The sequence below is a fragment of the Mercenaria mercenaria genome, chromosome 7 (genome assembly GCF_021730395.1).
Source record: "Mercenaria mercenaria strain notata chromosome 7, MADL_Memer_1, whole genome shotgun sequence".
NCBI lineage: Eukaryota > Metazoa > Mollusca > Bivalvia > Venerida > Veneridae > Mercenaria > Mercenaria mercenaria.
The window spans coordinates 51,820,044-51,832,216 of record NC_069367.1 but is presented as its reverse complement, the minus strand read 5'-3'; the positions used below and the strand labels follow the sequence as shown (position 1 = coordinate 51,832,216).

At 33.9% G+C, this 12,173-nt stretch overlaps 1 protein-coding gene across 4 annotated transcripts in view; it reads left to right on the top strand.

Moving 5' to 3' along the window:
• Window positions 1–11,127, top strand: part of LOC123554163 (tyrosine-protein kinase SRK3-like) — a 114,602-nt gene extending 103,475 nt beyond the window's left edge. For all 4 annotated transcript variants that reach the window (XM_045344104.2, XM_045344106.2, XM_045344107.2 and 1 more), the window contains 4 exons: window positions 701–957; window positions 1,701–1,854; window positions 2,218–2,349; window positions 3,377–11,127. In XM_045344104.2, the coding sequence (XP_045200039.2) occupies window positions 701–957; window positions 1,701–1,854; window positions 2,218–2,349; window positions 3,377–3,555 (722 nt within the window). In that variant the 3' untranslated portion in view covers window positions 3,556–11,127. The remainder of the gene's footprint in view (window positions 1–700; window positions 958–1,700; window positions 1,855–2,217; window positions 2,350–3,376) is intronic.
• Window positions 11,128–12,173: the final 1,046 nt, after the last annotated feature.

Genomic DNA, 12,173 nt, shown 5'->3' with positions numbered 1-12,173 from the left:
ATTATACCACATAGAAATATTTGGACTTATGTAAAGTACAGGAGTTGTTGGGATATATAATATAATTTATATGTATTTTTGTTAAAAAAAAGGATGTTACATAATGCATGTCCATATTGTATTTTTTCTTCCATACTAAATAATCTAGAAATTGGTAGATTGTTATTTAAGCCCCAGCAATAATGTGGATGACATATTTTGATTAATTTGTCTGACTGAAAGATTAAATAATACATAACTCAGACAAAAATAAATTGCACAAAATCTTTTCATTTCATTCCTTATATCTGACATTTCAGCGTAGAGAACAAATAGACATATTTACAGATATATCACTTCGATGGAGTTTTCAAGTCCAGTTTATTTATTTGCAGTCATAGAGAACAGTTTTAAGGATTATTAGTTAGTCTTCCATGACTGGAAGAAAACTGCAGTGAAGTAGTGTTCTATTGTTATGTGAGGAAGCCTTTAAAGGTCTGTGGTTCTACCCAGATGTGTACCCAAGCCTTAAATTATGCCAGGTGGCGCACTTAGGGTTTAGAAAGTAGCCATTTTACTTGACTTGTATCTGTGTAGCTTAAAGCCCAATATAATTAGTGAAGATATGGCCAGTTTTAAAGCTAGGTCAGGGGCAAACTAAATTTTACTAATATTAACTTCCCAATAATTTCTCACTAAAGTACATTCTAAAATTTTACAGGTAAATGGCACCAGCGTGATGTAGCAGTGAAAATTCAGCGTCCAGATACTGTAAAAATGGCAGCTTTTCTTGACGAAGCACAAATATTAAAAACATTAGATCACCCGAACATTTTAAAATTGTTAGCAGTGTGTAATGAAAAGGAACCTGTATATCTAGTCACAGAGTATTTGACAAACGGACGGTTGTCTCTGTATCTTAGGGAAGGTAAAGGGAGTGAACTCAAGCTGACAGCATTGACATGGATCTGTGCGCAGGTACTTGTTTTATACATTGTCATATTTTCTTTTCGTGCCTTTCAAGAACTCATGGATTCTGTGACAGTCTAACTGCTATTCTTGTGTCCATTCTACTACTAACCGCATCGCTTTCAAAATCTGATGTGTTCCTCAGTGATTTAACCAGATACAAGATGTCTGTAATCGTTTCTCAGGCACTTCTGTTTTATACACACACAAAAAATACCGTTTTTGAAATGTTTGTAACAATAGCATTAAACAAAACTCAACCTAATTCGAACTGAAGGGTCATTCAGTTTAATTTGAACTGCAGTAGATACTTTCTCCCAGACAGTATTATATCGAAGGAACTTCATTCTACACTTAGGCTGTATTTCAGAGACAAATGCAAAGGGCTATAACCTTGTTTTATTCATAGAAGATAAGAACATTTATAAAGAACCAGATTAAAACAATTATGATAAAAAAAAATTGAAGTGAATGACAGCCATTTGGATATATTGGAATCTTTCAGTCTTTACCTAAGGGAGTTAAGCGAGAATTCAAGAACAGAATGAAGTGAGTAGCAAAAATTACATCACAGAAAATAACTGTGCAAAGGAGAATAATTGAATTTCATACATGAAATTAAATATGCTTAGTTTGAAAGTGTGACTTTAAACCCAAATGCAGGACTTGCCCTTAATGCCCAAGACTTGACCTTAATGCCTAAGACTTGACAATGTTGTAAACTAAATTTATAATATATACACAAATTCCAGCTTGCGGATGCCCTTGCCTATATGGAGAAAGAAAAGTTTATACATCGGAACTTAGGGGCACGGAATATAATTGTTGGTGAACAAAACAAGGTGAAGATTGCAGGGTTTGGTATGACCAAGTGTGCTGATGATCCTGACTTCAATTTTAGAAGAGGTATGTATACTTAAAGCTGGTGTCACGAGTTGATTATCTTCCCTCAAGTAAATTTTCCTTTAAGAATTTAATTCTTCCTACATCAAAACCAATCTAACAACCTGCTTCCAGATATGCATTGAATCATTAGCTATTTTAACAGTTGAAATTATTGATTTGAAAAAGCAATTTGTAAATTAATTTTTACTTTACAAGGTAATAATTGATTTAAACTTGTGTATATAAAGATGATAAATAGTATTCATTTTTCAATTGCTTTATTTTCCGACTGACTTAAAATTCTACATATTTGAATAGCAGAACTCTGGCTGATTATTTAGTTTTTTTGATGGAAATGAAAAATACAAATGATTTGTTTAACAGGATTAAAGATGGCGATCAAATGGATGGCACCCGAGGTTTTATTGTATAACAAATATAGCACAAAAGCAGATGTGTGGTCATTCGGTATTTTAATGATGGAAGTGTTCATGCATGGGAAGGAACCTTATGAAGGTAAAAAACATGCTAGTTTGAAAAAATGTAATCACTTCTGGTCTGTGGGTCTTGCAGTCTGTAAAGAGAAAGTGAACACTTTTATCATCATTCATCTAATATTGCTCAAACTAGCACATGGTTTCCAAAATGAAATCATAGAGAATACATGTTTGATATTAGAGGAGGTTGCATATTGTCATATTTCAGCTACCTGAAGAGAAAAATAAATCAAATTGCTGATACTGAAGGTCTGTACTGTTATGGAAGAAAGGAAGACTGTCCAGGTCAAATGACTGGCTTTACATAATAGAAATACTGATTGAAAATGTGTAAAGTTGTAAATCAAACTAAAAACCAGACATACTTAAGTGTTTTAGAGACACCAGTTTTAGGTAGATTTGCTGTGATAGCCCTGGCAAGTATCTGTGATCTACGTAATCATCTGCCGGACTGAAGTCTTATCTCATACAAAAACCATGCATTCTCATACATATTTAATCAAGATTGTTTTTTTCCCTCTCTATACACTTACCTCTGACTGATTGATTGGGTTTTTTACTTGATTACATACTGTAGAATGTGTGTGTTTCAGTGATGAATGTTTTGAAAATTTCTTGGAAGGATTTTGTTGTTTCAATGATATCTGGGAACATGACATTTATCAACAGAATTGGGACTTTCAGATTATTTGTATATGCTTGTTGTAAAGATGGATTAAGAATCCATAAGAAAAATGTAGACAGACCCCTGGAAAATAAATTATGGTCACAGCAGTGTAATTTTCATTTTGTATTAAATTTGTATGTAAGTATGTAGCATATCTTACAGTGTATTCTATACCAAAATGGAAGTTACTAGCCCCATTTTGGATTTCATGTTTTTATATCTCAAGATTGTTTTAATATTTCCTGGCAGTGTAACTTAAGTACTTCTGAAGTTAGCGGACATTGCTGTTTTGCATATTACACATTTATTTTGAAATCTGAATGGATGTATGCTTAAATGGTTCTTCTATTAAAAACAAAACTTTCTGTTATCTGTATAGGAATGGGAAGTAAAGAAGCGTTTGAGAATGTTCAACAGGGTTACAGAATGCCTAAACCAGACTCGTGTCCGTCTGAAATATACGATGTGATTCTGTCGTGCTGGAGCACAAATCCACCATCGAGACCTTCCTTTGATTTTCTGAACACATTTTTACATGACTGGCAGTCACCTTCATGACATCAGTGCTCATTGTCAACTCTTTGTTGTGCTTAAATCTGTTGTTTATAAACATGTTTTCCAAATGTTGTGATATTCAGCTTCTGAGCTAATCTTTTGGAGTTGGCAAAGAGCTAAAAATAGCTGGCAGGAAGTGCATCTTTATACAAAATGAGGCGGGATTGAAATGAGAAGTGGGAGTAGTTAAAAAATGCATCTTGAGACAGAATGAGGCGGGATTAAAAGGAAGGTAGGAGCAGTTGACTGATGGTGATGTGAGTTCGTTTTTACACAAAATGAGGTGGAATGTAATAAAAAGTGGCGCTAAATTTAAACATGGAGGCAGGGTTTGATTAAAACTTGGGAGTGGTCAAGTTTGCTTGAATATGAGTATTTGCCTGTTTAAATGATATGCTGAACAAACAGCTTTCAGATTAGGGTCGTAAGATGTGCAGATGGTAGGTCAGCTTGGAAGAGGACAAGAGGGTTAACTAGGAAACTGATCAGCAGAGAAGAAGGACTTTTAAACAATATGGAGAGCACCACCCACACAATGTCTTTTATTTGCTAAATGCTAATCAGTCAATGGGTTTGATGTAAAGACATTAAATATGCATGCACTAGTTCAAGTAAAACTGTTTCTAGGTCATAATGAAATAGCAATGGAAGACTGGTATATTAAAGCACAATTGTACTTAGTGATGTACATCTGTTCTAGATTTTCAATTAATTAATACACATGAGAATGTGACACACATTGCTAATTGTGATATTTTGCTACTTAAACAAATGAAATGAAGCTTGGAGTGTAATAAAACATGTCCAAGCTCTCATTCAATTAAATGGATGTGAAAATGTTCCAGGCTTCAGTGAACTATAATGTGCTAATTTTTTTTTTCCTTGAATAATCTTTTGTTACTACGCAAAAATATCAGAATAACAAAAAAGAACTGTTTCCATTATGTTAGTGATTGTGCTTTATAGAATAGTTTCCATTTGAGCTGCGCCATGAGAAAACCAACATAGTGGCTTTGCGACCAGCATGGATCCAGACCAGCCTGCGCATCCGCGCAGTCTGGTCAGGATCCATGCTGTTCGCTAACAGTTTCTCTAATTCCAATAGGCTTTGAAAGCGAACAGCATGGAGCCTGACCAGACTGCGCGAATGCGCAGGCTGGTCTGGATCCATGCTGGTCACAAAGCCACTATGTTGGTTTTCTCATGGCGCGGCCCATTTATTGCTTGTTTTCCAGTGGAATATTGAAAGGTAATGGTGAAATATATCTGGTAATTTCACGGTGAGAAACACATTACTGTAAAATACGGTAACTGGTATGTGCAGGCAAAATGGGTAAATATGGTTAAAACCTTTGGAAAGACATGAAATAAAGAGAAATTTTATTATTCAAACTTCCTTTCTCTTATGAACTTCAAATGTGTATATTCATTCTTCACTTAAGTTTAATTTTTACAGCTGGAATTTGATGTAAAACAATGTAATCTTCTCTGTACAATGTGACTGATTCAATATCTAGTCCAGGGTGATGTAATCATAGAATGTATTGTGGAAAAAAGCTAATTTAACTACAAAATAAATTTAACTTTTTCACATACAATTAAAACTCTTGGACTAAACACTTACATATAATGTGTAACCAATTAGCATATGATAAGTCTAGATATGACTTGATTATTTTTAGTGCGATGATGTTGCGAATTTTCTGTTTTCATATACAGCAACCACTCCTATGCTCTGATGAAAAACTGTTACAAGTTTTATAGTGACCTAAGGTTTAGTCTTAAGCAGCCTATGGTCACAGATAAAAAAGTTTGAGTTTGGAGACCAGTCTTGTAATTCAGGCAGCTGATTGATTGATTCTGAGCACAGTCTTAAAATTGACCAATGGCAAGCTAGCATACTGGGACTGGTCTCTTAATTTAGTTTTATTATTTAAGAGCCCAATAAAAAGTCTGGTTGTGAATATTATTCAAATGGTTGATAGGTATTCGCTCAGAAGATTTTTCCATGACCATTTTGTGTTGTTTAAGGTATACTATTTCTCAATTTTCAAATGGCATATCTTTTTACTAAATTCAGGTTGAAAAGCAGCTAATGTTAGTGTCTGATTGCAGCTTTTATCTATGTTTTGAGACTAATGCATTTTCTTGTTGTAAAATTCTACACTAGGCTTGTTTGTTATTTTTCATTATATAAAGGTTGTGTGAATATACATGGTGTCAATAAACAATACTTTATACGTTGTTAAGCAGTGAAACCCTGTCATTCATATAACCCTTTTCAGCTAATTAATAATAATGTCAATTATTTAAAGAGGTGTTTAAAGTGGATTTAAGGGCTGGGCTGTAATCATGTTAGTTCCACAAAATGACAATTTTAGGACTATTTGTGGGGGTAGATTATTTGTATAGAGAAACTTCTGTTTTGTTCAAGTCATAGATTTTGTGTTCTTTCATGTGACAAAGCTATCCAAATGTCCTACAGAAAGTTGTTTGTTTTACCCAAGTGCCAGTCTCTGCATAAAATAGTGCATGGCAGGACAACTGACATCTTCCTGGAAAGTTGCCCTATGACCTAAATCGTGTTTGACTTGAAACTCGACGACAGCAAACAATGGGTAGTTCATTACACACTTGTGAACATTTCAAGATTCACTGTATTTGAATGTGTTCCTTGTTTTATTGGTATCTGTATAGTCAACTTTTCTACAAATGTTTCTGAGGAAACCATTCAAAATGTTTTGTTTTAGTAAGCAAGACTGGATTACCCAATTTGAATTTTCAAAGATAGTTTATGTTATTACAGTATTATTAAAGCCAGGTTCAGTTCAGATGTTACAGGGTTTGAGAATATCTTCATATTAAACATTCAATGTTTCATAGCATCTTAGCTCTATGGGACATATACTTGACTACTTTATTTCATTTTGAAGAAAGAAACAAGCCTACTTTTCAAACTACCAATTGTGCACACAGGATGGAATAAAAGTTTTATTATACCACTGTAAATAAAATTCAGATGGGTACGTAGGAGTCTTCTTACAATTGATCTGTCCGTCCATTGCTAAGAAGTTATTACAGGGGCTTCTATACTTTGATTAGGTTCATTGAAACTTAATACACATTATTTTCAAAAATTCTAGATGTTGATGGCACTTTTTTGTCCATGGTTAATCAAAGCATTGCAGAGGTAACAACCCTTATCTCCTCTAACAAAGCAATATTGTAGGGGTATTTATCACATTCGGTGATAGCTCTAGCTTTTGGTACAGAGAAAAATTGTTAACATTGTCAATTTAAGTGTATAAAATAGTGTCAATAATGACTGTGTACAGATACATATTTTACCATTTGTTAATATCTCACAAAACTATTGTATATTTAGCACAGGTTGTGAAATAATACATATTTAATATCGTGTTATAGAGTTATCTAAATTGTATGTTGTAAAATATGCTGTTGATGCTTTGTGCTTGAGAATCCTATAAATTGTTGTTTTTTTCTCTCCGGCCATTAAATGAAAGTTCAGCTGTTAGCTCAGTATGTACAGGGGGGGGAGGTTGTGAGATCAGTCTTCATTCAAAGAAATTTTTTCATGAAAGTTTGACAGGAGACAGTTTTCCTCGAGTCATTTGTCCACCATATCTGATTTAGATTTGAAATTTTTGATATTTTGGGAGAACTGATGAATTCTTGTTTGGAATTTAGTAGATTGACTTATTATCATTACAGAAATGTTAAAGTGTTAGTCAATATGGTTAAATTTGTTTTTTTATCATATAATCAAATGTTAACAGAATACAGAGTTTCATGCAAATCTGAAGTTTTTTCCTTGTGATCTTTTAAGTATCCTGATTCTCTAAAAAAATTTCCCTTTACTGTCTCTTACTTTTTCACCGTTTTTGACAGCTTGAACAAAAGTAATTGGAAGCCTCTCATTAACGAAAGTTCCCTTTGTTGAGCTGCAGATAACTATTGCTTTAGTAGAAAGTTAATATTGAGTGAAAATTTCAAGCTGACTGTGGTATCAGTGACATTTTCAGTTGAATTCATAAAATTTTGAGCAGTGCCATTAGAAAACCAACATAGTGCATTTGCGACCAGCATGGATCCAGACCAGCCTGCACACCACGCAGTCTGGTCAGGATCCATGCTGTTCGCTAACAAAGCCTATTGCAATTAGAGAAACCGTTAGTGAACAGCATGGATCCTGACCAGACTGTGTGGATGCGCAGGCTGGTCCTGATCCATGCTGGTAGCAAATGCACTATGTTGGTTTTCTCGTGGTGTGGCTCATTAATGTATTATTTTTCTTGTACACTTGTTTCAGTTTTTCACTGCCAGATTTTTATGTTGAAGGCCAGCTTGCATTATTTCATTTGTTGATTGTTTACATTAACATTGTACTAGGTATTACCATTATCAGTCATTTAGATTTTATGTTTCCATATTTATTGAGATTTATGTTCATACAAATTGTGTATTCAACATGAAATATTCATTTATATTATATTTCACTGATATACCGGTACTACTGGTACAAATAACTTCATATATTCTTTGCTTAAACTCCAGGGTTTCCATAACTTTTAACCTGCTAAATTTCTAAAATGAACTGGTCCATCATTCAGTTTGGGCAATACCATTTATTATTCAAAGAGGTGTTCACTGAAAATTTACTAACTGAATAGCAAACAGTACAGGCCATGATCAGCCTAATCTTGGTCGCAAAGGCAGAATCACAAAGGCTAAATTTAAGATAGTGATAGCTAATTCCTTTTTTCGCTACTTAATTTCTGTATATGGAAAACCTTTTGCTAGATAAATTTAATTTTTTTTTCATCAATTTCTTGGACCAGTAGGTAAATATTTGTAAAATGTCTTCTTTTTTTTTGTTGGTGAGAAGCTTACGTAAGCCATTATAACCTTTGTTTCTAATATTTTATATTGAACTTATAAAAAGAGATATCCCAGGTTTTAATGGATTAAATGCTTACTTTTTTCAGGCAATATTGTTGGTGCATAAATTTCATATAGATTAAAAAAGCCTGTTTGAGGTTTAAGCCATAAATTTTTTTGTTCTTGAGTAAAAAAAAAATGTAGTAGTATAAACTTGTGTAAGGGGCATTTTAGTTATCATTCCATTATTTTTGCAAAATTTAATGGCATAAATTATTAATATGTTTATCCTTATTTATATCATTACTGGGGTTCATTAAATACTATATAAGGCATTAACTGTATTCATTTACTTTCTCTTTCTCACAATATTTGTTTAACAAATGAACTACTCAAGACAACTAAATGTGTTCAGTTAAATTTTGACATTGTGCCACAGTATTTACATGTTTTGTACATTCAAATGACATGCCTCCAGGTTTATGTAAAATGTTCAAGAAAATGTTTTTGTACATTTGTAATTCAAAATTTGAAAGTAGTGTGATTCAGTGTTTATTTGAAAAAAATGAAAAACCAAGCCTCAAGTTGCATGTAAAATGTATGAAAAACCTCTACCTACGTGTTATGGGGCACAATCTTAATGTGGAATAGTTGGACTGTAGCTGTATTTAACTACATACACCGAAAGTGTCAACCTCAATAACATTGAGCCCATCGGCTAACTTCATAAGGAAGGGGATGGAACACTTCCAAACTCAAGATGGGATGTTCTGATTCAGCACGGTCTTGGGCAAGATGGTTGATCCACTTAATTATTAAGGCCATGTATTAAAGTTTCATGATCCTCCATCTTTAAATCTTGTAGGAAAGATGTTAGTTTCTTGCAGTAACAAATCAATACTAGTGCTGAATTCAGTTTCATAACTGACTGCCACTACCATATTTAACAAATGACACAACACACAGATGAAACAAAATGAAGTAACTTTCTTTTATAATTAGATATATCATAGACATTTCTATATAAAAATAATTGACATGTATCTAGGGACATTTTGCTTCAGAAAATATATTGTAGAAGTGAAAGTGTCATTACCATACTGGCTGTAATTTACATTTTTGTTATTTTCTGCATGTACTTGTTATGCATGTATAGTCCAATTCAAAATGACCTTCTGGGCAAAGTTGTATGTGCACTATAATAAAATGGAAGTATAATGAAATAGTGTTTGGGGTGTCTAAATACAAAGCATGATGTTTCTGTAAGCATGTTTTATGTACATTTTAAAGTGTAGAACACTCATTAATGTTAGGGACAGTCCTCATTGGTCAGGTTATTAAGGTCTTATCGATGTTGGTTCGAAACATGTGATGTATAATTCTGCATGTGGGGAAGCTGCCCATCAGGCTTATGGCAGGTCTGTTTCCAGCCAGGTTCTTGCTCGGGTCTGAAATAATTCCAGGAGGGGCACCTAGGGTCTGTCTCCACCATCAAAAGCTGTAGACTTCGCCATACAACCTAAATTGTTCTGATGTGACTCTAAAGCAAACATTAATGTTAGGCAGAACTGTGTAACCAGCTACAAACTAGGAATTTTAACAACATATATATATCTATTGTCTTCAAAATCACCATAGAAACTCTACATAAAAACACAAATCTACAATCATATCTGCAACAGTCCTTAAGGGGAGCGGTGGTGTAGTGGATATGGTGTCGGCCGCTCAATCCAGGGGTTGTGGGTTTGAGCCCCACTGGGGTCACGACCATGACTTCTCATATGACACCAGTACTATTTTTTTCCAGGAAGCAGACTCAATCACAATTGAGCTAAAAAAAATTAGTTTAAACTAACAGTCCTATAATTATATGCATTGTTAGCTCATCTGATTTTTTGAAAAAAAATGATGAGTTATTGTCATCACTTGAGCGGTTGTCGGCGTCGGTGTCTGCGTCGGCGTTGCCTGGTTAAGTTTTATGTTTAGGTCAGCTTTTCTCCTAAACTATCAAAGCTATTGCTTTGAAACTTGGAATACTTGTTCCCCATCATAAGCTGACCCTGTATAGCAAGAAACATAACTCCATCTTGCTTTTTGCAAGATTTATGGCCCCTTTTGGACTTAGAAAATCAGTTTTCTTGGTTAAGTTTTATGTTTAGGTCAGCTTTTATCCTAAACTATCAAAGCTATTGCTTTAAAACTTGCAACACTTGTTCACCATCATAAGTTGACCCTGTACAGCAAGAAACATAACTCCATCCTGCTTTTTGCAAGATTTATGGCCCCTTTTGGACTTAGAAAATATCAGATTTCTTGGTTAAGTTTTATGTTTAGGTCAACTTTTTCTCTTAAACTATCAAAGCTATTGCTTTGAAACTTGCAACACTTGTTCACCATCATAAGCTGACCCTGTACAGCAAGCAGCGTAACTCCATCCTGCTTTTTGCAATAATTATTGCCCCTTTTGGACTTAGAAAATCATTTTCTTGGTTGAGTATTATGTTTAAGTCAACTTTTCTCATAAACTATCAAAGCTATTGCTTTAAAACTTGCAACAGTTTTTCACCATCATAAGTGGACACTGTACATCAAGAAACATAACTCTATCCTGCTTTTTGCAAGAATGATGGCCCTTTTTAGACTTAGAAAATCATGGGTAGGACAATATTTCTATTAGGCCATACCAAATTGATTAATAGTTCTTCGGAAAATTTTCAAAAAAAATAGGAGCAAGCGAGCGAAATTTTTATTTTATTTTTTTTTTCTCAATTTTCATTTTTTCAGAGGCGGGTAGATTTTACATGGAGCGAGCGGGCTTTTTTTATTTTTTTTTCCCAACTTGGACCCTTGAGGAGGCGGTTATGATTATACATGAAGTTAACATTTCTTTAGAAATAACACAGAAATCAAACATTTACAGTGTGGGTAACACAGTATATAGCTTTTCTATATGTTTTAAAGACTACATGAATGATTTTGCAAATAAATTCTTGCCAAATCTCACTGAATCACTTTGTTTCTTTTTTATTTTGTAATTATAATTACTAAGGGATGAGTGTCTTATTTTTATTTTTTATTTTTCTACATTAATCTGAAGACGTGCCTATTTAACGGCACAGGATGAGGAATATTTAAGACCAAATAGGCACATGTGTGGAATAACATTTCTGAAACACAGTTAGATGGCTTCGAAACATGAACAACTTTGTGCGTGGCATTCCCTGTTTGATAATTTTCTTTGTTTTTTTTTGTGTGCCCCTAGTGGAACTCCAATCCATAGAGGTGAGGGGAAGTAATAAACCACTTGACCGGTGAGACCAAACAGAGTTGGGCATACAGATGCTTCGACATTGCTCGAATCCCTTTGGAATAATTTCTTAACAGATCAGGCTGGCTTAAGTTTTTGTGGTAGAGATTCATTTCAGGCAAAAATGATAACAGACGGACAAAGTATGATCCCAATAAGTCCACCCTTAAAAGTGTTATTTGTTGTGCTTTGACTGAACTAGAAATTTAGAGTTGGGGAGGTCTGGTTTTTTTCAGTTTCTTTCGTTCAATCAATTCACAGCCAATTAATATACAAACAGGCAAAATTGGGGTTACAAAAGGACAGATTTTGTTAGAAATTATTTTCATATCTACACTACATATTTGAAAAGCTAAACAATTTTTAAATTGACTAAATGTGTTTTGATAGAATATCTGACTGCTGTAGATCTACT